At 41.6% G+C, this 27,751-nt stretch overlaps 1 protein-coding gene across 1 annotated transcript in view; it reads left to right on the plus strand.

Moving 5' to 3' along the window:
* Positions 1–27,751, plus strand: part of LOC126179991 (low-density lipoprotein receptor-related protein 8-like) — a 204,528-nt gene that overhangs the window by 167,892 nt on the left and 8,885 nt on the right. The window contains exons 6-9 of the mRNA XM_049924657.1: positions 9,521–9,853; positions 17,539–17,725; positions 20,888–21,012; positions 26,468–26,587. Coding sequence (XP_049780614.1) covers positions 9,521–9,853; positions 17,539–17,725; positions 20,888–21,012; positions 26,468–26,587 — 765 coding nt within the window. The remainder of the gene's footprint in view (positions 1–9,520; positions 9,854–17,538; positions 17,726–20,887; positions 21,013–26,467; positions 26,588–27,751) is intronic.

Raw genomic sequence — 27,751 nt, forward strand, 5'->3', positions numbered from 1 at the left:
CAGGTGGAAATGGCATGGCAAGCCGTTCCACAGGACTACATCCAGCATCTCTACGATCGTCTCCATGGGAGAATAGCAGCCTGCATTGCTGCGAAAGGTGGATATACACTGTACTAGTGCCGACATTGTGCATGCTCTGTTGCCTGTGTCTATGTGCCTGTGGTTCTGTCAGTGTGATCATGTGATGTATCTGACCCCAGGAATGTGTCAATAAAGTTTCCCCTTCCTGGGACAATGAATTCACGGTGTTCTTATTTCAATTTCCAGGAGTGTATGTTCCACGCCAAGGACGTTCGCCGGTGAAGGCAGTAGAATGGTATGGGGACATTTGCCTGGGATTCCATACAGCCTGTAGTCCATTACGAAGGCAATATGACAGCCGAGGACTACGTGACCAATGCTGCGGGCCGCCTACATCACTTCATGCATGATGTCTTCCTTGACGGCGATGGCATCTTCCAACAGATGCTCCGTGCTACAGAAGTTTGATAAGCGTTATAGCGAAGTCCTTGCTACCAAATTCCCATCATCGGAACCTGAAGAATGCATGTGGAACGTCATAGGGCGCGAGCTCATGGCCTAAGAACTATCGGTCTGTGGCGTCGGGAACTGTGTGATCTGTGCGTAGGCATCTGGTGTCACATACCTCCGGAATCATACAAAGACTTGTTACATCCTTACCACGAAGAAGCGGTGCTGTATTGCGTTTAAAGTGTGGACCAACACGCTATTAAGCAGGTGTTGATACTGTATTGGCTCGCCAGGGGGTGAGATGTGTCATAAACAAACAAACCTGTTCCTAGGCGGCAAACTTATGTTTGCGATTTATATGCTAACCGTAGATCAGAATTCAATGGCACCTCTCACTCCACTAGCTCGCAGCGACAAAATGTGTTGCAGTCTTCTGAAACCAATTTTCCCAAAGTTTATTGGAAGATAAGAGAAGTGTTGCCTTTGTGTGGTCGAAGGATTACGAAACTGAAATTAGATTTTGCCTAAGCAAAATATTATAAAAGTTGTCGATGTATCTTCATCGATTTTTTAATTAAGTAATAGCACCATAATTAAAACTCCGTCTTAGTTATCAAAACCGAGGAGTTTTGACCTCTTGTTTCGATTGAAGTATATTAATTGCTTGTAAAGGATTTCCTAAAAAAGTGTAAAATTTGAGATGAACAGTGTTTCCTCATATCGGAGAGCTTAGAAGGATTACCACACATGTCTGAATCCACGACGTTCTCCCCCCCCCTCCTCCTCCCTCCTGTTCAACAAGATATAAACGTGTATACAAATACCAGGTGTATTTCGAAAACTTAAAACTGATTACCTTATTACAGCTAACTGAAGGGGGACAATAGAAGTGAGAGAATACAGAAAATAAAATCAGTTAAAGACCTCGCTTCGCCAGATACAGATTGCATTTCTTCCTATAGGAGATCGTACTCACTCCCATCTAATGCATTTGTTACACAGCACGTCTTAAAGCCGTTCACAATACAGATGGACTGGATATGCATGTGCAAGCAGTCTGGATCCATTCTGCAATTAGAGATACTGAAGACTTCATGAACTTCCCAGTAGGGGTCGGGGCTTGACCACGTTGAAGTAACCGATTGTTGTGTAGCTGCTTCAGTTGTCTAAATGGCTTATTGGATCTAATATTAGACAAGTTCTGTGTTTCATTTCAGGATTTCTCCCTTTCAACACCCCACGACTCTTTGGAAGAGCATCTGCTCGAGACTGTACGGAGACAATCTATAACCAACTCATTCGTCCTCCATCCTTTTCCGTTGCAACGAAATGTAACATCAGGCTGCGGCTCTTCCTTTGCCGAGGTTCTACGATTGAGGATGACGTAGAGTCGCACCGTTGTTCCATCGGCAATCGACACACCCGACTTCTCACTGACCGCAGTGCGAACCAATATACTTTTGGCGCCTTTCTCTGGAACTGTTGTACTGGATGGCACGTCGAAGTAAAAAGGAGTCTCGTCAGAGTTTCGGAACTGCCATAAGATGCAAGCATATTTCTTTCTCAGTCTTATAACATGTCGCCGATACTCGACCAACTTCTGCGCACTCGATGCTTGAAGGACGCTGAGCAAGCTATGTTCAACGTCGCAGCACAAGTTCATTGCGCTGCATCATCTTGATACACCATCCAGAGCTGGCTTTAAGTTGGACATTGTTTTCCTATCGTTACGTTTCTCGCGCGCTAATGCCACTAAGTCCATTTTACTATTTTCGAAAGCCCACTCTCTGGACCACTGAAAGCTTTCCTGTACTATTTCACATTTTTTTCGGACGTCCTTTGTCCTTTCATCCCCTCCGAACACTGGTTTCTGTATCTCCATATTCTACGAAAGCGCTCAATTGTTTGAAGCTTCTGCATGTCGAACAACCAAGAGTTTGAAATTTGCGTCTTAGTAATACTACGTCCTGTTGGAAAAATTCGATGGTGCTGAACCACGTTGTTCTACGATGCGATGTATTACATACTTCACTAAGCAGTTTAGAAGTGGGATCTCCAAGTAACAATTGATAAACGTGCCGCAACAAACACTTCTGCTTTCGCTCAACTTTGCTCAAAGCGCTTGCGTACGTCCGAGAATAAAACAATAGGCCTCACAGAAAGTAGAGTCACAGACAGCTTAATTGCAGCTCAGTGTTGTATTCGGTAAAGAAAAGAAACATATCACATGCCGCGAATGCAAGACGAACCCTTACTTCCGGGCACGAAATTTTGGACAAAAATTTCGTCTTGGATTCGGAGATATACGGTTGTTCATGGAAGCTATCCCCCACAAAACCTGTTGTGTCACTGCGAATAAGAGGTGGTTATGACTTCCAAAACACCAGTGGTGGTCCCACACGAAAGGCTACAATACCTCTGGAGGACTGGTCTCCTGCATACTCTTTCGACAAGGGGCTTCCGTTGCCGCATGCCTCGTTTATTTCAAGAATTTTTAAAAGACCGAGTTTTCAAGGTACGTGTGGGTTCTGGACACCTTTATCCAGGAAAACGGTGTGCCTCAGGGTTTCGTCCTCTGTGCTATCGCCGTTCACCCTGTTACGGCCTGTCTCCCGCCGAGCATCTCCGGCACCCTTTTCGTTGACGATTTTGCGATCTATTCAGTTCTCCACAGATTTGTCTCCTTGGTTCAAATGGCTCTGAACACTATTGGACTTAACATCTGAGGTCATCAGTCCCATAGAACTCAGAACTACTTAAACCTAACCAACCTAAGGACATCACACACATCCATGCTCGAGGCAGGATTCGAACATGCGACCGTAGCAGTCGCGCGGTTCCAGACTGAAGCGCCTAGAACCGCTCGGCGCTTGTCGCCTTGGGCGGCATCTTCAGCAATGTCTCGATCGTCTTTACTTATGGAGCATAGACAATGGCTTTCGTTTCTCCACTGACTAAACCGTTTTTATGAATTTCTGGCGGCGCAATTGGTTCCTTCGACTGTCTTCAAATCTTGTGCCTGTTGAAACTACGAAATTCCAGGGGCTCATCCTCGATAGGAAACTTTCTTGGACCTCCCACGTGTCTTACCTTGCCGCCCCCTCAGTGTCCTACATGTTCTCAGTGGTGTTTCTGAGAACTTAATCGAACCATCCTCCTTCGTTTGTACTGGTCCGCTGTCCGTTCAAAACTAGGCTATGGGTGTTTCGTTTATGCATTTGCACGTCCGTGCCTCTTATTCATCTCAATACTATCCACTATCGTAGCATCCGTTTGGCCACTGGCGCCTTTTACACTAGCCCGGTTGAGAGTCTATAAGCAGAAGCTACCCAACTACCGCTGTCCTGCCAACGTGATGTTCTCCTCAGCGTGTACGCATGCCTGGCCACACATCCTATACCCCCCTTCTTCGATAATTCCTTTGATCGTCAGTATGGGGCGCGTCCATCTTCTCTGTCACCTCCTGGAGCTCGCTTTCGGCTCTCGCTCCGGCAGCTTAACTTCACGCTACCCTCCACTTTCCCTATGGGTATGAATCTCTCATCGCCTTGGCTTCGTGCGGCGGCCCATGTTCATCTTCACCTTCATTCTCTTCCTAACCTCGCTCCATCACCGTGAGTTTCACAACCTTCGCACGGAACTTCGTGATAGTACCTTTGTGTACACTGATAACTCTGACTGACCGTGATGTCAAGTGTGCTTACGTCATTGGCACCGACGATTTTCGCTATCGGCTTCCGGAATACTGCTCAGTATTTACAACAGAGCTCTTCGCCCTGTATCAGGCCATGCAGTACGAGGTGCATTCAAGTTCTAAGGCCTCCGATTTTTTTCTCCGGACTGGAAAGAGATAGAAACATGCGCATTGTTTTAAAATGAGGCCGCGTTCATTGTCAATACATCCCAGAGATGGCAGCACCGTACGGCAGATGGAATTTTAACGCCAGCGGCGAGAATGAGAAGTTTTAAATACTTAAAATGGCGACGTTTTCCTTACTTGAACAGCGTGCAATCATTCGTTTTCTGAATTTGCGTGGTGTGAAACCAATTGAAATTCATCGACAGTTGGAGACATGTGGTGATGGAGTTATGGCTGTGTCGAAAGTGCGTTCGTGGGTGCGACAGTTTAATGAAGGCAGAACATCGTGTGACAACAAACCGAAACAACCTCGGGCTCGCACAAGCCGGTCTGATGACATGATCGAGAAAGTGGAGAGAATTGTTTTGGGGGATCGCCGAATGACTGTTGAACAGATCGCCTCCAGAGTTGGCATTCTGTCGGTTCTGTGCACACAATCCTGCATGACGACCTGAAGATGCGAAAAGTGTCATCCAGGTGGGTGCCACGAATGCTGACGGACGACCACATGGCTGCCCGTGTGGCATGTTGCCAAGCAATGTTGAAGCGCAACGACAGCATGAATGAATGGGACTTTCTTTTCGTCGGTTGTGACAATGGATGAGACGTGGATGCCATTTTTCAATCCAGAAACAAAGCGCCAGTCAGCTCAATGGAAGCACACAGATTCACCCCCACCAAAAAAACTTCGGGTAACCGCCAGTGCTGAAAAAATGGTGTCCATGTTCTGGGACAGCGAGGGCGTAATCCTTACCCATTGCGTTCCAAAGGGCACTACGGTAACAGGTGCATTCTACGAAAATGTTTTGAAGAACAAATTCCTTCCTGCACTGCAACAAAAACGTCCGGGAAGGGCTGTGCGTGTGCTGTTTCACCAAGACAACGCACCCGCACATCGAGCTAACGTTACGCAACAGTTTCTTCGTGATAACAACTTTGAAGTGATTCCTCATGCTCCCTACTCACCTCACCTGACCTGGCTCCTAGTGACTTTTGGCTTTTTCCAACAATGAAAGACACTCTCCGTGGCCGCACATTCACCAGCCGTGCTGCTATTGCCTGAGCGATTTTCCAGTAGTCAAAACAGACTCCTAAAGAAGCCTTCGCCGCTGCCATGGAATCATGGCGTCAGCGTTGTGAAAAATGTGTACGTCTGCAGGACGATTACGTCGAGAAGTAACGCCAGTTTCATCGATTTCGGGTGAGTAGTTAATTAGAAAAAAATCGGAGGCCTTAGAACTTGAATGCACCTCGTACATCCGGCGACACAGGCTTTTCAATTGTGTCATCTGCTTTGACCCTGTCAATGCCTTTCAGAGCCTCTGTGTGCTGCACACCGTCCGTTCCTTGGTGCAACGGGTGTAGGAAAGCTGTCCCTTGCTCACTCTTGATGGAGCCACTGTGATGTTTATATGGGTTCCTGGTCACGTCGGTCTGACGCTGCTGCTAAGGCTGCGTTCCTCGTCCCTCGCTCGCTAATTCTTACATTCCCTCTGATGTTCTCTGTGTTGCTGTCTGTCATGAGGTGGTGTCGCTTTGGCGTCATCACTTGTCCTCCCTTCACAGGCACAAGCTCCGTGGGATTAAGCCTCTCCCAGCGGCTTGGACGACGTCTTCTCGGTCCTCTCGCTGTGAGGAAATCGTTTTGGCTAGGTTTCGGATTGGGCACTTCCTTTTTAGCCATCACCTTTGGTTAAGTTGTGCTCCTCCCATCATTTTGTGCTCGTTACTCTCAACCTCTGACGCTTCGCCATTTCTTGACGGAATGCCCTTTTTAACCACTTACGTTCTCGTTTGGCGTCTGAGTTATTGGCCCTTTCAGCGAACGACTCGCAGGCTGTCGACCGCGTTTTACTTTTTATCCGTCGTAGCGTTGTGGCGAAGCACATTCAGTCTTTACTTTAGGACGTCCGTTTCTCTGTTACGTATTTTAAGGACCTTTCTCAAAGTCCCTGTTTTTAGCTGTCTTTACTTCCATCGATTGGGCTTAAGGTGTAGTCGTTTTTAACTCCTTTCTTTTTGCCTTCGTGTTCTACGGTTCTGACATCGGCGCGTATGATCCTAATTGCTTTTGCGCCTCAAAACAAACTAAACAAATCGGTCTTGTTATTTATTGGTGAGCTACATAAATTAGAATCGTATGAGCCCCCCATAGGCCAGCTGCAGTAAAGGCGCGATAAGCAGGCCATGGGCAAGTACCGACAATGTTAAAGGTATAACACTGCGTGTCGATTGTTGCCTGTTTCACATACTGCTGCCACATGCGGCGACCAAACAGTTGTGTGGTCAAACGTTGTTGGTTTTACTACGTGTGCAAATGACATTTCATATTTGTTTTCTTCCACTCACTGCGTCGTATTAGAAGAGCCTTAATTTATTTAATGTTCCTTGCTAGAAATAAGTGCCGCATTTGAGGCTAACCGTCTCTGCAATGCGCATTTACGAATCCGTGTAACTCCAGTGTCAAAATTTATAGCACGGCAGCTGATCGGTACGAGTCGCGCATACCTTTAGGTTCTCAGCACTGGAAAAACAGTCAAATAATCCCCTACTCACATCCTCTAACCTCGCAGTGACCATGTGAAAACCGTACGGTTGAAGATGCAAATCCCAAATGGAAATGAAGTCCCATGCTTCTTGACAGAACGTAGGGTAACGACGCGGGAGACCCGCACCGCCGTACTAGGCAAGGTCCTAATGGAAGTGGTTTGCTGTTGCCTTCCTCCGACCGTAAAGGGGATAAATGATGATGAAGACGACACAACACCCATCCAGTCATCTCGGGACAGGTGAAAATCCCTGAACCCGCAGGGAATCGAACGCGAGACCACGAGCAGCGAACATTCACCTAAAGACTAACGAAAAAGTCAAACCAAAACCGCATGAATCTTTAGTGAGCGATAAATTATTTCCCTTTAATAATTTGGTAGGGGTGTGAGCAAGAAAGAGTTTCGAAAATATCTGAATGATGAGTAAGGTCAGTTGAGAATCGGTAAGTGCTCTCATGCTGAATTCAAAATGGTTCAAATGGCTCTGAGCACTATGGGACTCAACTGCTGTGGTCATAAGTCCCCTAGAACTTAGAACTACTTAAACCTAACTAACCTAAGGACAGCACACAACACCCAGAATTTTGTAGAATTAAATAATAAGCCTTAAATGCTGTGTTATTGACTTCCAGTTCTAAAATAGCTCTAAAATTCTATGTTTGTGGAGTAGATATCACAAAAATTTTCCCCTTGAAGAAAACGTGCCACCGTTTGAAACAAAGGTACTGTTGTTGCTGTTCTCTTCGTTTGCAGTCAGAAGATAGGTTTGGGGCAGCCCTCCACGCTAGTATATCTTGGGCAAGCCTCAGCATCTCCGATAAACTGTTGCAAGCTACATCAATTTGAACCTGTTTACTGTATACCTCCATTGGTCTCCCTCTACAGTTTTTACCATCTAAATTTCCCTTTAGCACAAAATTCGTGATTCATTCACGCCCCCAGGATGTACACTAACAACCGACCTCTTCATACAGACAAATTGTGCCCTGAATTCCTTTTTTCCAAATTCGGATGAATACGTCCTCTTTAATTACTCAACCTGTCCATCTAATTTTCAGCATTCCTGTGCAGTGCCACATTACAAAATTTTCTAGTCTCTTCTCTTCTTGCCTAAGCTGCCTATCGCCCACTTTTCCCTTCGCTACAAGATTAAACTCCAGACAAATAACTTAAATAAATAAATAAATAAATAAATAAATAAATAAATGAAAAATCCCCGACACTTTAATTGATGTTAGATGTTAACAAATTCCTCTTTTTCAAAGAGGCCTTTCTCGCTATTGCCAGTCAGCATTTTATATCCTCTCTAGCTCGGCGATCAGTTATTTTGATGCTCAGATAGCGAAACTCTTCTACACTTTCTCCCATTTCCTAATCTGATTCCATCAGCATCACTTGATTTACTCGTAACTGGACTACATTACACTATCCTAGTTCTACTTCTGTTGATGTTCATATTACAACCTCTTTCCAATACACTATCCATCCAATACATGTGTGACATCGCTTCAATCGTTGGGGGCGATCTGGAGGTGATATTATTCTTGAAGGCTCATGTTTACCAAGATCACTACTAATTCTTTTTATTACTACTATCGGTTTCTAGAAATCTACGCTGTCACCATCGGATTTTGTAACGTTATTAGATGTACATGCTTTTTACAGAACTGAAAGTCACATAATGATGGGCGTCAAACTGTAATGAAAAGTGACAGGGAAGACCAGCGTGTCACAAATAAAATACAATTTAAAACATGACTTGCTGTAATTGTGTAATATTTTATTCGTGACATGCTGGTCTTCCCTGCCACTTTTTGTTACAAACTGACGCAACATCACGATGAGACTTTCAGTGCTGTAAAAAGCATGTACATCTAATAATGTTACAAAATCCGATGATAACAGTGTGAATCTGCCGAACCCGGCAACAGTAATAAAAAGAATTACTAGCGATATTGGCAAACTTGACTCTTAAGGAATAATACTATCCACTCTACATCTACATGTACATACATACTCCGCAAACCACCATACTGTGCATGGCGGAGGGTACCTCGTACCACAACTAGCATCTTCTCTCCCTGATCCACTCCGAAACAGAACGAGGGAAAAATGACTCCCTATGTGCCTCTGTACGAGCCTTAATCTCTTACCTTTGTGGTCTTTCCGCGAAATGTAAGTTGGCGGTAGTAAAATTGTACTGCAGTCAGCTTCAAATGCTGGTTCTCCAAATTTTCTCAGTAGCGATTCACGAAAAGAATGCCTCCTTTCCTCTAGAGACTCCCACCCGAGTTCCTGAAGCATTTCCGTAACACTCGCGTGATGATCAAACCTACCTAGCAGCCCGTCTCAGAATTGCTTCTATGTCCTCCCGCAATCCGACCTGATATAGGGACCCCAAACGTTCGAGCAGTACTCAAGAATAGGTCGTATTAGTGTTTTATAAGCGGTCTCCTTTACAGATGAACCACATCTTCGCAAAATACTACCAATGAACCGAAGACGACTGTCACTACGACAGAACGTCATCGTCAAAATTTTTATTTCTTGCCCTGAACGTTAAATCCTCCTCCTAGGAGACTGTACATACTAAATGTGTGTCTGGGGTCGAGAATGACGCCACGTGTGCTCGTGTTCGCAGCGGAGAGCGAGTCGGAGGACTCCCCGGAGACGACGACGGACGGGGAGGCGCAGCGGCCGCCGGCGCCGCAGCCGCAGTGGTCGGCGTGGTCGGAGTGGAGCGAGTGCCCGCCCGCCAGCGCGCCGTCGCGCTCGCAGAGCCGCAGCCGGCTGTGCCTGTCGGCGGCGGGCGCGCCTCTGGAGGACATCGAGCCCTGCCTGCTGGCCGGCGGCGGCGGAGACCTGGAGGCGCGAGACTGCCCGGGCGCGGGGGCGGGGCCCGAGGGGCGCGCCGTCATGGCCGCCAGCGTCTTCGAGGAGCCGGCCCCGCCGCCCGACGAGGTCGTCGTCATGGGTGAGCCCCCACGTTTGATAAGGGCACTGTTGTGGAGCCGGGCTAAGACAAAAAAATCTGAGAAAATAGCAAATGATACTTCTGTCATGATAAGACAGGCGAAATTCGATCAGACTTCAAGAAGAATATAATAATCCCAATCCCAAAGAAAGCAGGTATTGACAGATGTGATAATTACCGAACTATCAGTTTAATAAGTCACGGATGCAAAATACTAATGCGAATTCTCTACAGACGAATGGAAAAACTGGTAGAAGCCGACCTCGGGGAAGATCAGTTTGGATTCCGTAGAAATGTTGGAACACGTGAGGCAATACTGACCTTACGACTTACCTTAGAAGAAAGATTAAGGAAAGGCTAACCTACGTTTCTAGCATCTGTAGACTTAGAGAAACCTTTTGACAATGTTGACTGGAATACTCTCTTTAAAATTCTGAAGGTGGCAGGGGTAAAATACAGGGAACGAAAGGCTATTTACAATTTGTACAGAAACCAGATGGCAGTTATAAGAGTCGGGGGACATGAAAGAGAAGCAGTGGTTGAGAAGGGAGTGAGATAAGGCTGTAGCCTCTCCCCGATTTTATTCAATCTGTATATTGAGCAAGCAGTAAAGGAAACAAAACAAAGTTCGGAGTAGGTATTAAAATCCATGGAGAAGAAATAAAAACTTTGAGGTTCGCCGATGACATTGTAATTTTGTCAGAGACAGCAAAGGACCTGAAAGAGCAGTTGCACGGAATGGACAGTGTCTTGAAAGGAGGGTATAAGATGAACATCAACAAAAGCAAAACGAGGATAATGGAATGTAGTCGAATTAAGTCGGGTGATGCTGAGGGAATTAGATTAGGAAATGAGACACTTAAACTAGTAAAGGAGTTTTGTTATTTGGGGAGCAAAACAACTGATGACGGTCGAAGTAGAGAGGATATAAACTGTAGACTGGCAGTGGCAAGGAAAGTGTTTCCGAAGAAGAGAAATTTGTTAACATCGAGTATAGATTTAAGTGTCAGGAAGTCGTTTCTGAAAGTATTTGTATGGAGCGTAGCCATGTATGGAAGTGAAACATGGACTATAACTAGTTTGGACAAGAAGAGAATAGAAGCTTTCGAAATGTGGTGCTACAGAAGAATGCTGAAGATTAGATGGGTAGATCACATAACTAATGAGGAGGTATTCAATAGAATTTGGGAGAAAAGGAGTTTGTGGCACAACTTGACTAGAAGAAGGGATCTGTTGGTAGGACATGTTCTGAGGCATCAAGGGATCACCAGTTTAGTACTGGAGGGCAGTGTGGAGGGTAAAAATCGTAGAGGGAGACCAAGAGGCGAATACACTAAGCAGATTCAGAAGGATGTAGGTTGCAGTAGGTACTGGGAGATGAAGAAGCTTGCACAGGATAGAGTAGCATGGAGAGCTGCATCAAACCAGTCTCAGGACTGAAGACCACAACAACATCAACTTTTGTCAAAGTTATTCAAAAGTTCAGCGCAAGTCGACTAGCTTTAAACTTTGGAAAAAAAACGCTATATTGATTCACATACGTATATCTGGCAAAAAGACTTCGAAGGTAAAATTATAGATATTTTTGCTCACACAGTCGCGCTTCTAGCAAACCATTCGTGACTGGAATAGGAAACGGGGAATGTGACAGTGGTACTCAAAGAATCGTCCATCATACTCCATAATATGGCTTGTAGAGTATACACTACTAGCCATTAAAATTGTTACACCACGAAGATGACAGGAAGAAGATGCTGTGATATGCAAATGATTAGCTTTTCGGTGCATCCACACAAGCTTGACGCCGGTGGCGACACCTACAACGTGCTGACATGAGGAAAGTTTCCAACCGATTTCTCATACACGTGGTGAAACGTCGTTGTGATGCCTCGTGTGAGGAGGAGAAATGCGTACCGTCACGTTTCCGACTTTGATAAAGGTCGGATTGTAGCCGATCGCAATTGCGGTTTATCGTATCGTGACATTGCTGCTCATGTTGATCGAGATCCAGTGACTGTTAGCAGAATATGGAATCGGTGGGTTCAGGAGGGTAATACGGAACTGAATCCCAACAGCCTCGTATCACTAGCAGTCGAGATGACAGGCATCTTATCCGCATGGCTGTAATGGATCGTGCAGCCACGTCTCGATCCCTGAGTCAACAGATGGGGACGTTTGCAAGACAACAACTCTCTCTACGAACAGTTCAATGACGTTTGCAGCATCATGGACTATCAGCTCGGAGACCATGGCTGCGGTTGCCCTTGATGCTGCATCACAGACAGGAGTGCCTGCGATGGTGTACTCAACAGCGAACCTGGGTGCATGAATGGCAAAACGTCATTTTTTTGGATGAATCCAGATTCTGTTTACAGCATCATGATGGTCACATCCGTGTTTGACGACATCGCAGTGAATGCACATTGGAAGCGTGTATTCGTCATCCCCATACTGGCGTATCACATGGTGTGATGGTATGGGGTGCCCGCGAAGGCAAAGGTCCCGAGTTAGAGTCTCAGTCCAGCACACAGTTTTAATCTGCCAGGAAGTTTCATATCAGCACACATTCCGCTGCAGAGTGAAAATCTCATTCTCTAGACAGTGGGTTGCTGCGAGCAGTTCAGTGACAGGGTTATTCCCATCAGAATTGATGGCAGACTAATGCCAACAACAGCAGTTCAGATATACATGCCTCTGTCACAAATAGGAGATGGAGAGAGAGAGAACATGAGGATATTGAACAGCTGACTCAGTATGTAAAGGGTATGATGATCTAATAATCATGGAGGACTTGAATGTTGTAGTAAGAGAAAGAATGGAAGACATGCTTATGGGAGAATATGAGCATGCTGGTAGGAATGAGAGAGGAAGATGATTAATAGAGACCTGCAATAAGCTTAGGATGGTAATAACAAAAACGCTGTTCAAAAAGCACAAGAGGATGTAGTGATGTGGTATACTTGGGAAAGGCCTGGAGATAACAGTAGATGCTACTGTGTTAATTCTTGGTCACTTTAAAATTCTGAAACAAAGTTTTGGATTTATCCAGGAGCAGATAAATACTACGAAGAGGAGTAGACTGAAGTTTAGGAGTGAAGTTTAAGTGGGATGCTGAAGTATAGATGAAGGGTGATATGCCTTTAAAGCTCACTAAAAATGATTTGATCAATGAAAGAACGAACTCCAGTAATGTATTGGGAAATCCAGGAATACAGCCATGTAAGTCAATTAGGAACTAAGTAAATATGAAATGCAGGGTAGCCAGTTTAGTTGTCGTCATACCAATGTAAAAGGCTGTACCAGGTATAACGACAACTAAACTAGCTGAGCACATGAATGGGCACAGACGAACTGTCCGCCTATGAGATGTCCAATACCCAGTAGTGGAGCGTGCCCTCCAGCATAATTCTAGGGACCTAGGAACCTACTACACAGTACGTGCCATTTGGCTTCTCCCATCCAACACCAGTCCCTCAGAACTGTGGAGATGGGAACTTGCACTCCAACACATCCTTTCATCCCGTCATCCCCCTGGACTGAACCTACGTTAACCAACCTCACTCCTATTTACTGTTCAGTCTTCTCCTCTTTTACTTTTCTCTTTAGCCATTCATGCATCTTTTCATCCTACATAGTTGTGTTTATCTTTATACTATAGACCTCTTTACTTCTGTATGCATCCTCTTTGGTTTGAGGCTGGCACAGTACTTACAGTAGAATATCTTTGGCTTCCCTCTGACACCCATGCCTCCATCTTTGCTACCCTCCCTGTTTACCTTTCCACTGTTGCTTCATAACCTGGGTTATGACTGACTGAATCCACTTTCCCTTCTTCCCCTTTTTTCCCCTCTCTCCTCCCTGACGAAGGAACAAAGTTCCGAAAGCTAGGATATGTAAATTTTCTGTTCTGTTTTGTGTATCTATCGGCTGTACTGAGCTGAGGTAAGTACTGGCCAGCCCCTCTCTCTCTTTGAAAATTATGGTGAATCAGACATAGACAGCATTTTGTATCTATTTCTATATATATGTTCTGCAAATGACTGTGGATTGAATGGCAGAGGGTACACCCCATTGTACCAGTTATTAGGGCATGGTCCCATTCCATTTACATAGGGATTGCTGGAAGAATATTTCTTAAAATGCTTCTGTGTGTGCTGTAATTAGTCTAATGTTGTCTTCACGATACCTGTGGCAGCCATGCATAGGGACTGATACATACTCCCAGATTCACCACTTTTAAGTTAGGCTTTCATGGCATAGTTTGTGTCTATCTTCAGGTGTCTGCCAGTTCTGTTCTTTCAGAATCTTTAAGACACTCTTCAGTGGGTCAATAAACCTGTGCCCATTTGTGCTGCCCTGCCCTGCCCTTCCCTTCATCCATTCAGTATCACTTGTCAGTTGTATTTGGTATAGGTGCCACACATTGAGCAATATTCTAGGATGGATCACACAGGGTTTTGTATGCAGTCTCCTTTGTATTCTAGCAATAAACTGAAGTCTGCCACTTGATTTACCTACAACTGAGTCGATGTGGTCATTCCATTTCGTATCCCTACAAATTGTTACACCTAGGTATTTGTATAAATTGACCCATTCAAACTGTGATCTATTGATATTATAGTCACACAATACTATGTGAGTAGCCGAGATGCACAAGCCACTAAAGGAATTTTTGTCGACTTTGAGTTGAACACAATACTACATAGATTCTTTCAGTGCCGACGTGATGGAATAGATTTAATGGTGCAAAATGTACTGTAAACCATTGAAATTGGCTGTAGAAAATTGTGTTTGGTTGCAAAAGCCACAGACTGCATTGTCTTTGGGCGCACAGCTCACTTAATGTCAAACATCTACAAAACCCGCAAAGTTCAATAGACGTGGCGGGCTCCGTGCTATGTCCAGCTGCAAGGATATCAAACCTACCAATCTAGACATTCAAAGCCACCTTTCAGTTTGTTAAAATTCAAAGGGATATTCTTCTTGTCCAGATTTAGTTTGGCTGCCACTGCAGTGAATGAATGCGTACGCAACTATGAAGCCCTCAATGCCAATGCATTGTCGAAATATGTGCTGGTAAGCACAGTTCAGCTGGTGAATAGGATGTTTGTCGAGGTATCTGCATGAGTGTTTTGAAGAAAACGAGTGATTTTGTGGATGGTTTAAATGCAGATGATGGCAAATGAAATGGGAGTAATTGAAACTGGATGAATACTGCAAGAAGTCGAATCCATTGCTGTACTTGCAAATGACCAGAATGAGATCAAGAGTGGAGGTCCCTTACAGAAAAGGAAGAGGTGTCTTGATCAGTGGAAAACAGAAAGGTAATAACATGAGAAGTATTGTTAAAGCAATGTTATGCTATGAATACTGTGTTGACACTAATTGTTATGACATACATGGAAGGATTAGTGAAAGTTACTGGTGAGTGGCATTTCCAGATTCAAAAAGCCAAAAAACTGATGTACACAAAAATCAACAACAAAATGATTTGTCTAGTTTGTGGAGACCCCTTCTACAATTTTGAAGCTGGAAACAGGAAGAGCATCCTGGAGAGAGGAGAAATTTTCAGCAAAGGAAATGGCCCAACACCAGTCACAGATCGTGTAAAACTTCCAGAAGCCAAACTCGCAGTTGTCAAAAAGATTTTGGAACTCCACTCTGGTGAAGGTTTGGCGGCCAACGACAAACTCAGATTCTACACTGAGGTGTTAGGTGAGCAGGAAGACACTACCAAAGTCGCTCCTGCCATTGCCAACATCTAAAGATGGCAGAAGCGATTTCAAGTTGATGGGCAGTGTTGGGGTCAATTTCATTTAAAAGCAGTTTTCAAATGATTTCATGGTCTAGAGTGTTTTGTTGCTGTGTTAACTAAGTTGCAAATTTTGGCCAATGTTATTACTTTCTAAAATTTTGTTGGTGTTTTACTAAGATGCAATTTGCAGCTTACTTTATTTTCTACAATATCTTGTGATGTCAAAAATGTGATGGTGTATTTTTTTAAAAAAAAACCTGATGTTGAGCATTCATGTCTGTTCCCTTTTTTACATTAAGTAAGTCAGTTATACCTGGTAAAATGATGTCTCCTTCATATTTTTATATGCCAATTTTGTAGAATTTTCAGACTTCTCTTTGAAATAAAATGTATTCTGTTTATACTCACAATAATTAAATTTCACCTTTCTGTCTTTTTTAATATATCACCAAATAGCAAATTTTGCAACCGAATGATTGTTTTGTAATTGGATTGATATGTTTGCAAAACCACTAACTGCAAATTGGTTGCAAAAACTGCTAAGTCAATATTTCACTTCACATAAAACATACCTACAGATTTCAATCATTAATTTTGTGTAATTAATTATTTTCTGCTTATTTTTAGAAATGAAATGATGTCTTTACCTTTAATAGTTTGGATGGGATCACTTTTTCTTGATTATCTCAGTTTTCCTTATTATGCCATTAGTGGTTTTTGCATCTGGGCTACTCATATGATTTTGCTCTATGAAGTCCAAATGTTATGTTGCTGAACATTTAAAGCAAGTTCCAGGAATGTTGTGAATGTTCATGTGCTAGAATTTGCCAATTGCCTCTCAGTAGAGAGTGTGCAAAGAGCTTTCCATGTCAGGTTTCACAAGACATAATCAATGTACAATGTACAACTGCATAGTGATGTGGTAAAATAAATTCAGGGAGGGAGGTTTTTTGTGTGATGCAAAATGCTTAGACCATCCAGGCATGTCAGACAGACAGTAGATCGTGTGATGGATATGGTATTGCAAATCTCCACAGAGTCTACCTATTGAGAACGGAACATCCCTCAGCCAAGTGTGAAGAAAGTCAGTTATAAGTGATTAAGAGTGAAGTTGTACAAATTGCAGCTCCTGCAAGCCATAAGTCATGATGACAAATTGACCCTTCTGCAGTTCTGCATTGGTATGAAAAACGACCTTTCAAGCAAATTAATCTTCAGTGATGACAAACAACCTCATCTTTCAGGTAAAGTCAACATGACATGTATGTGGGGGACAGTATACATATGCAACTGTCCCACACATCCAGTATTGCAATGTTCTGTGTCACGTCCAACAAGACAGTCTATGGACCCTTCTTCTTCATTGAAAGAAATATCAGTAATCGTGTCACCTACCTTGACATGCTGCCATTGTGAGTAATGCCCAAACTTGAAACTGATAGATGAGGATTTCATCTTCCAACCAGATTGGACTCTTCCACAATTGTGTAAGAGATTACATGAATGAAATGTCATCATGTCACTGGATAGGCCATGTTGTGACCACTCTTGTGGCTACTATGGACACCAGAACTGACACTGTGCAATTTTTCTTGCAGGATTACACTCGAAGACAGCTTTAATGTCCACCTTTACTCCAGAACCTTGAAGCCTTGCAACACCCCATCACAACAAATGTTCTTGCTGTCACTAGATTGGGTATGGGCAGAATTGGTCTACCTGTTAGATATGTGCCATGCAATGAACAGTCATAAACATTACAGAAAAAAGCTTTTAATATTTGTCTTTACCCACTGTGTCATTTATTGGGTTGTTGTTGGTGACTTATCTGTACAGATTTTTTGAAATGTTGATGACTAGATGGGTCATAAACTAGAATTTTTTCAAACGTGCTCTACACTGATGTTAATTTAGTGTACTTTTGTCACAGACCTGTCAGCTGGGAATGATGCTCGCCATTGTGATGAGTGTCGGCCAGGAGAGGTGTGCGTCGCCCTAGGCACGGAGACGCTGCCCCTATGCAGAACACCCAGTGATCCCTCGGACCCAACTGGTTGTGGTGGGCTCTGTCAGCTGGGCACAGAGGTGTGCTACAAGTTGGACATCGATGCCTTCAGGTACCTGCTTCTTACATCAAACTAGAACCCATAAGCAACATAGAAACATATGCTCCAAGGTTCTGTGGTCTATTTGCAACAACGGCATGTCATCAGATTGCTGCACCACCCACTGTATTAAGTGTAATGAAATTCCATGTGGTTCATCTTACAAACCTACCAGTTCCTAATGTCAGCTTAAAAATTTAGTTGCCACTCATACCGGTACTTTCAAAGTCAAATTGAACTCGACTGCCCTACTGCAAACTTGTGAATGTGCACCATTAATTTAACATGTGTTCGATAAAGGGCATTCGAAAAGAAATGAGCTGGCATCTGGAATGCGCAAACCAGTGACAGGAGTGTAATAGTGTGGCATGTGTAATGAGGTGTGGTTCCTACCAGAGTGTGGAAGTTTGCAGTCCATTGCTAGAGGGCACGCGTGCACGTCACGTGACTATACAGAGCTAGCAGCACCATGCATCAATCGTTCAATGCTGCCAGTCACATTGGAAACAGTGACATGGAGGCATCAAAGCAAGAGCAAAGAGGTGTTATTAATTTTCTGACAGACGGAGGAGCAGGAGGAAAGAACACTCATCGACAAATGTCACAAGTCTACGGCGAACACCGCTTGTCCCTTGCAAGGGTCAAGGCATGGCGCAAGTGCTTCAGGGAGGGACGGGTATTGTTAGCTGATGACACACGGTCTGGAGCACCACACTGTATTATTGATGACATCATCCAGCTGGTGGATGCACTCATTATGCAGGACCGCTGAGTGACAGTGAAAGCTATACCCATCATGGTGGGATTGAGCATTGGAAGTGTTCACACTATCATGAACGAACGACTGCACATGCACCAAGTGTGTGCCCAGTGGGTGCCCAACAGTCTTCAACCACACTAGGAAGCAAGTTGAATGGCCCATTGTCTTGTCCATCTGCAGCATTATGCTCAGGAAGGGAATGCGTTCCTGGTAGGAGAGGTGGTTGGAGATGAGTCATGGTGTCATCACTTTGAATCGAAATAAAAACAACAAAGTCTCCAGTGGAAGCATCCAGGGTCACCACCACCAAAATATGCCAAGGCCATCCACAAGAGTGCAGGAAAGGTTATGCTCACATACTTCTTTGGCCAAGATGGCCCCCCCCCTTCTGACTCACTTCCGGCATCATGGGACAGCAGTGAATGCCCAGCATTACTCGCAAACCTTGACCACCCTTCACCAAGTGGTCAAATCAAAATGACCAGGCAATCTCGCCAGTGGGGCCATGCTGCTCCACAACAATGCAAAGCCTCATATGGTTAACACAGTTGTGGCACTCCTGCAGAAATTCAAATGGGAGGTTCTCAGCCTCCTTCCATACAGTCCAGACTTCTCTTCCTGTGATTATGCCATTTTGGTCCCCTTAAAAAGGCTCTGAGGGCAAACAATTCACCTCGGATGATGACGTCCAGTTATATGTGTGGAACTGGTTAACATCGCAGGCCCGAGAATTTTATGAAACAGCCATTCACCATCTTGTGTCACAGTGGGACAAGTGTCTCACAAACTGGGGTCAATACTTCTAACATACAGGTACTAGTTTCTGTAATTATGCCTCCATCTCTCTTCTTTTTTAATGCTCTTACACATGTGACAGATGGATGTTTTGATTGGCCAATCATTGAGACTGGCAACTAAACATCTCCAAGGGAAGATGCAAGATGCATGCAAAAAGATTATGTGATAAGTGAACATTCAATTCATGTCAACCAGACAAATTTACGACAATTAAATCATCAGCAAGAAAAGGTTGTCACTTATGCAATACAGTACTTACATGAAACATGAACCATGTGAACACTGTATGTACCCCTGAGGTAGGCATATAAGTTTGTCACTGGTTGAAAGATTTTAACCTCTACAATGCTTCATAATAAGCTGAAAGTGAGGTAATAGATGAGTGCCTGGAGCAGATTTTATAGTGGGAACAATTTCAGTGGTAGGGACCCCTGGGAAGGACTAATTGGCTGAGAATGTGATGATGTTGCATAGGTTAGGAAGGCAATGGAGAATGTCATTGGGTTTAGGGAGAACACCTTGTAATTTTTTTAGTTTGCTTGGTTGAATTTTTCATTTTTACATCAAATATATTTATCGTTTTATGAAATATAGCATTCATAACTGCCTAAAATTTGTGAAAAATGAATAAAAATCACAGGAATAATACATTTAATATAAGCAACTCCCACACATAATGTCTCTATCTTAATTTGAGAATATTGGTGGTGGTGGTGGTGGTGGTGGTGGTGGTGAGGGTACATGACAGCAAGCTCTTTATGCCACTCCCTGTTTTGGGCAATTGTCTCCATAGACTCAGGCAGCCAGTAAGATGCCAACATTCCATGTAACCAAGCTTTAACACTTTGTAGACCAAACCCAATCGTAGCTCGGGCTGCAACTTTATATTAAAAAGATTGCATTCAAGTGTTGGTTGGGTACAATTTACTCAACATGTGAGCCATCTATCACTCAAAAACTGGACTTGTATATGAGAATAATGTACAGATGTTTTGCTACCCATCCATTGACTAGTGCTGCTTTCTGCTATCAGTTTCTAGAATTATTTTGAAAGAAACATTAGTGAACATAACAGTTGCTGTACCAAATGTTGGAACCAGAATGATTGCATTGACATAATTTCGTCCATGTACTATACTCGCAAACTAAGTTGACACTCGGTGCGATGATTGGTGGCAGTCACCATAAAGGCGTTTCCCATTTATAGTTCCTCCCATCAGCCATGGGATTGAGTGTCAACTTGGTTTGCTCATATGTACTCCTTAGCAGTTTGCTGTAATTATGCTACAAGTACATAATGTCTCTTGAGTGAGCAAGAAATTTTGGAAGCTCAAGAGGGAGAAATTGCTTGATAACTCACCTTGCACTTTGTTTGGAAGGATAATTATACTTTCTGTCTTAATTATTTTAAAATTTATGTATCATAGGACTAAAGTAAATATAAAAATAAATTTTGAAGCTTGATCTTCTTTAGTATGTATTACTCTCGAAGATAGAAAAATTACATATGTGCCAGTAACACTTTAAATGACAGCATAAATGGATGGTTTCCTAGGTCCAAAATTCTCCTACAAACTTGTAAGATTACGTGTCTTATACACAAACCTTGTTTCTAGGTGCATTGATGATTCTTTCTGCTTGCCCAGTGAATGGCAATGTGCAAATCAACTGTGTATTCCTGAAGTGAAGAGATGTGATGGTCATATGAATTGTTATGATCACACAGATGAATATGATTGTGGTGAGTATTTTCTCATTTATTATGCCTTTTATTGATCATTTTTATTGAGTACTGTACTGCAGTTAAATTGATCTATTAAAATTTTGTAACTTTTGGAATCTAATAAATATCACTGTGACTGGGACATAGTTGTTAGTTAGCTGACACAAATTATTGTGGAATTTGTTTACCATGCTGTTACATTATTCTCAATGTTTTATTTTGATTAAGATACACAAGATCTTTTCCGAAAATATACCTGTTTTAAACATATATGTGCAATTACAATGAAATGAATACTCGTAGCTGCATACAGGCATTAATATAAGTCAATGGGGACAGTTGAAAATGTGTGCCCTGACAGGACTCGTATGCAGGATCTCCTGCTTACATGGCAGATGCTCTATCCATCTGAGCCACCAAGGACACAGAGGATAGTGCAACTGCAGGGACTTATCTCTGGCACGCCTCCCATGAGACCCACATTCCCAACTTATTGTCCTGCACTATATTCATAGTGCCCCTGCCCATTATACTCATTACTTCCAGCTTTTTTGCTGATTCCTGTAAGAGTTCAGGCACTGTTTGTGCATCCACACAGGAGAAGGTGGTCAAAAGGCCGGTGAGCCTTTTATATATATAGACTAGCTATGCTCGACGAACTTCGTTCCACCTCTGAAAAATCTTTATATGTTACAACTGACATGGCAAACATTGTTTTGCCATATAAATTCTCTAGTCTATAAGAATAATGTATGTGTGTAACACAATGTATACATGTAACACAATAGCCATCGTTGGTGGTAGCTCATGACACAAACAATAATAATGGCCGAAAACTGTGTATGGAGTGAGAAAAGACTTAGGGGGAAGTCCGGCAGTATTGGCCACTATTAGTTCTAGCATTTCTATGATAGATCGTGCGGATTTAACAATTGCGGCTGATACACACTCGTCCATGAGCATACAAACATAGCAGCAATTTCATGTCAAAACGTGTTTGCCAGCGTTATGAATGAGGCCAAGCACTTATGCATCGATTTTTTTACCGTACATAAAATATTATACGATTAAATTCTTTTAGAGCAACAAAGAATAGCACAGGAACTTCTTCGTTGCACTAAAAGAAATTTATTGTACGATATATTTCAATATGATGAAAATTGTTGCTTCTGCACTAGGCCTAAATGTCGGTTTGGCAAATGACGCATGCTACCTAGTTAAACTTCTCAGTACAGTTACGTCGATTCAAAGAGGGATATTCGAGTCGTTGCTTTTGGTACATTTTCTTCAATTACCTATCTATCGAATAGTGAAAGAATATCACCGATAGACACTTGGCGGGGATAACTGGCCAAGTGATAATTGATCAGTTATCGAACAGGGCTGAAAATAAAATTATTAAATTACTAAAATCTCTATTAAAAATAGGGGTGGGTGGTAGAAGGGTGAAACTTTAGGGTTGTGTGTGTTTTTTAATGCCACATCATAAAAAAATTAAAAAAAAAGTTCTCTCCAAAATGTAAGAAAAAAATTTTTGGGGTGGACCACCCTTATCACTTAAAGGTATGAAAAATAGATTATGACCAATTTCTCTCTCTCTCTCTCTCTCTCTCTCTCTCTCTCTCTCTCTCTCTCTCTCTCTCTCTCTCAACATAGGTGCTGTAACTTCCCAAACGAAAGCGTTGGTACATTGATAGAGACAATAAACACACAAACACACACACAAATTTCAAGCTTTCACAACCCAAGGTTGCTTCATCAGGAAACCTTGGATTGCAAAAGCTTGAAATTTGTGTGTGTGTTTATGTGTTTATTGTCTCTATCAACATACCAATACTTTCATTTGGTTAGTTACAGCATCTTTGTTTTTAGGTATATTTTTCCCATGCGGAATGTTTCCCTCTTATATATATATGGCTCACCGGCCATTTGACAATCTTCTTCTGTGTAGATGCACAAACAGTGCCCGAACTCTTATGGGAATCGGCAAAAAAGCTGCGAGTAATGAGTATAATGGGCAGGGGGACTATGAATATAGTGTGGGACAATAAGTTGGGAATGTGGGTCTCATGGGAGGCATGCCAGAGATAAGTCCCTGCAGTCGCTCTATGCTGTGTGTCCTCTGTGGCTCAGATGGTTAGAGTGTCTGCCATGTAAGCAGGAGTTCCTGGGTTCGAGTCCTGGTCAGGGCACACATTTTCAACTGTCCCTGTTGACTTATATCAATGACTGTATGCAGCTGGGTGTATTCATTTCATTGTAATTTCATTTCTAATGAGCTGCATGGTTACCGATGGTATTTGTTCTTTCTGACATGTCCGAAATAACAGATACCATCTTCATATACATATATTTGGTATTATCTAGAAACAAAGGAGTCATATCTCTGTGGCTTAATATGACATCTGCACTTACGTCATGAAATAAATGTTTCATAGCATCTTTTCCACAATAATTTATATCATTGCCTTTGAAACAGTGACTATTAAAGTGGTGCTTTAATTTGATAGACAGGGAAATGTTTGTAAGAGTTAATTCCAATTAAATAATTTGGAAATAACTTAAGATGAATTTTGTAACTATAATAAGTTAATAAGTGGAGACATCTAGAACAGTTTGCTGTCTTCATATCCTGATTATGTCATGCATTCTGTATCTTTCAGATACAGTGTATATCCCAAATGTGTGTGCATTTCAGAAGATAATATTTCAGAAATTGCTTCAACAAAGTTGTCAGGCAACAACTGGAAGCAGTCATTTCCTATCCTAAAATGGTCTCAGCTTAAAACATGCAAACATGTTTCCTTTCTTATTCTGTCTTTTGCATATTGCTCTTTTCACCAGAGTTGATAATGTGCTTCTTATAAGATCTGGTGTGTGTGCCTGAAGGATTCAAATGTGCAGTTCATTTACTTGCTCACTTTTACTGAAAATAAAATTCTAGGAGACAGCAAATAAATGCTTAACATGGAATTGACAAAAGCAAAAAAAATTAGAAAATCGGGTACCCCCTTGCAGGTGATAAATGTATATCAAATAAGAACATATGAAATACTGGTTTGCTAATATACTTTCCATTTCTTTCCTCTAATGTTGCTCTCTTCTATTTCTGCATTGCCCATAATGTACTTCTGCTGCTCTGTATGAGTTCATTCATCCATTCTCTGTTCCTTCTTATTTCAATTCCCAGTGTTTGGAGTAATATTAAAATGTGTGGAATTTCAAAAGTTGTTATGATAGTCTGATCATTAAAGTGTGCCCGTGCACCAAGTTACAGACAAGTGTTTAGCTAAAACAACAGAGGAGTGCTCAAACTTCTGTTCACTAAAATTTACTTAAAGGCCAAACTTCCTACATACTAACTAAATAAATGGTTACATTTATAAAGATATTTTCCTGGTGATTTTTGTCAATAATGAAATTGATTTTTATTTAATACTTCATTCTTCATGTAGTTGAAGATAATATCTCACTTAAGTCTTTATTCCAACTTCCCATGACTATCCTGAGAAGTATGTCAATATAAGTGACCTCTTTATTACGTATTTATTTATCTGTGACTCATACAGTCAGCTTACATAAAAGGAGATTCACACGTCAAATATATACATAGATTTTTAAAATCTGTATTACCTGAGAAGGCATCAAGAATATATCCACTGCATTTCTTCTACAGAATGTCAGAGGACATTGTTTCAAGGCCTCCTTCAGATTTTCTGTCAGAATTGTGGTGCTAAAACAAAAATTAAAATTCTCATTTAATCCGCATCTGCAATGTGAGACACAATGAGGGTTGCACTGTGAATTATGGAGAGTATTACTGAGACCCCACATTCCAATACACTGCCACTCAAGTGGCAATGCAAGAGCTTGTTATTAATGATGTTGATGAAACTCGTTGGCAGATTAAAGCTGTTTGCTGAATCAGGACTTCAACCTGGAACCATAGCCTTTCATGGAGAAATGATCTACTGACTGAGCTATCTAAGCATCACTCACAGAGTCTCACAGCTTTACTTCCACAATTACCTCATCTCCTACATTCCAGATTCAAGTCCCAGTCTAGCACACAGTTTTAATCTGACAGGAAGTTGTTGTTATTACTGAGGATGTATGAAAGATATGACAACAATTCACTAAATTTAAGTCCAGTGATGTGACTCTCCAAAATGGTTTTCATGGAGGGGAGGGAGACATTTAACTATTAACTTCACCAGTTGCTCTGAGAGAATCTGAGTTAGTCATAATCAGTTACACATATTATATACTGTATCAGTTCAGATAGACACTTTTCTCTGTAACACAGAGATGATGAGTATTTGTTACAGAAAAGTATTTAAGGAGTAAATAATGACTTCTAGTAGCAAATGAAAAATGCTATAAATTGATATGCTGTCAAAGATGAAACTTGATGTTGTCATCTTGATGAATAGCTTTCATAATGCAGTATGAATTCCATGTGCAATTTGCAATGTTTTTTTATTTTTCTCAGAATATACCCTCTGTCGTCCAGACTGGACATGATTGCAGCACTCCAAAATTACATGTTTACACATGTAAAAAAATAAAGATCAGAAAAGCAACTCCTTCACTTACAATATTGATGCTTTCTTGTGTGCACACCATCAAATGTAATTTGCTTCTTACATTATTTCTCTTATGTCTGAGTTAGATGAAGTAGTAGAAATGTTCAGAGACACTGGAGAGAAAAGTCTTCAGTCAAAAAATTGTTCATTGTTGAAGACTGGACTTTACAAAAAGAAAATCATTTACTGCAAGGTGCAAATGACTGTGGAAAGTCATAACTTATAAGGAGGCAATTTTCTATGATTTTATAATGCTAAAGAGGTGTGCAGGGTAGCTGCACATTCTGAGGCGTCTTGTCATGGTCCATGTGGTTCCCTCCATCAGAGGTTCTAGTCCTCCCTCGAGCATGAGTGTGTGTTGTCCTTAGTGTAAGTTAGTTTAAGTTAGATTAAGTAGTGTTTAAGATTAGGGACCGATAACCTCAGCAGTTTGGGCCCATAAGATCTTACACAGACAGATAAAATATAATGCTCAAGATTGGGAAAAATGGTGTAAGAAGCAAATTAAACAAGAAGTGGACCCACAGACAAGAATGCGTATTATGTCACCATCACACCGTAGAGTATTAATACATAGGAAGTACAAAATATGACCCCTTTGGTCCAAAATACCTGTATAGTCATGTTCATAACTGTAAATTGTGGATAGCATTAAATAAGACACTAAACATTCAGCAGATCGTGTGTCAAATTTGCAGCATCATAAAATTGAGAAATGTTTGTTTTGATTAGGTTTGCACTTGTTAATAACACAGGTAATAAAATATAAACACTCACCGATAAAAATCGTATAATGTACTCCATAAAAATATTGAAATTAGTGAAATGTGCTTCTCTTTTACTGTGACAAAAGTGAGCAAAGAGTAATGATTGTTTTCTTCTTTCAGAATGCAATCTAGAGTCAAACTTTCATTGTGGGAATAGTACATCCTGCCTTCCAACAAGGAAGAAGTGTGATGGTGTAATAGACTGCTGGGATGGCTCTGATGAGCTCAATTGCACAATAGGTAAAACAGTTACCTCAGATATCCCTGTAATAGAGTGAACAGTATCATAAATATAGGCATACAGACTTTGTAACCTGACGTTCTACTTCTAGAAAAACTGTGTAGTGATCCACATATTTAAGACGACAGTTTTAATTTTAAAGATTGCCTAGAGGTAGTTGAATCTCTCTTTATGATGAATGTCATCATGTGTGTCTGTAATCACAGTAAAATAGACTTCTAATGTAGCATATCATATTTAGATTGTAAGAGTTCCTTCATCGCATAACCAATTTTGTATTTATACTAGTGTTAATGTTCATATCTCATTGTATCAGAAGACTAAATAAAACAATTCAGTAATCATAGTAAATGAGCCCTGATGTCATATTCCTGTCATATCCATGTGTAGAAAAAAATAAATTCATGGTAGAAAAGTTAAATATAATGAAGCACTTAGAAGATACAGAGCACTAACTAATTTATTCCTGTGAGTCATTATTAGAATTTTTATCCTCAACTTAAATATTAGTTCCATAATATTTGCCTTTGTTGTCAATTTTTTAACTGCATTAGTTAGTATAATAACGTGTAATTTGTAGGCTGCAAGCCACATTTGTTTCTCTAGTCATTTTTTCCTGAAACTGTAAAGCTAAAACTGAAACACATTATGTTGTCTGTTTCCTGGAAAACATTTGCACATTAACCTCAATTTTTATCATACAAATTAGTTATTGCACCTGTTCTCTATTCTCCATGTCATAATTCTAAGACCAGTAAATTATTCCACAGCTAACCTCATTTCAGTCGGTTTATGTTCTAATTATTGTGATTGTCGTACAGAAAAAATTCATATCTTTTGAGGGTCATTTTGTCATGCCTCAATGGAATGACTATATATACACCTGTTTGTCATATTTGATACTCCTTTTTCAATTGAATTGCATTCAGCTGTGAAATTTACTTTTACCCTCATTACAATGTATGGTTCTTAATACTAATGCTTAATGTTTCTTCAGTATTCCGTTGACTGTTTTGTAAATTTCAAACCAGTATATGAATAAAACCTGAATTCTGTTCCCACTATGTCAAATTATACTTTTTATAATACTCTGCCCTCTCTTTGACTGTGAAGTGTAGCCAAAAATATAGAAGTGATTTTTTTTTTTTAAGTTGAGTAGTAAC

The sequence above is a fragment of the Schistocerca cancellata genome, chromosome 1 (genome assembly GCF_023864275.1).
Source record: "Schistocerca cancellata isolate TAMUIC-IGC-003103 chromosome 1, iqSchCanc2.1, whole genome shotgun sequence".
Taxonomy (NCBI): Eukaryota; Metazoa; Arthropoda; class Insecta; order Orthoptera; family Acrididae; genus Schistocerca; species Schistocerca cancellata.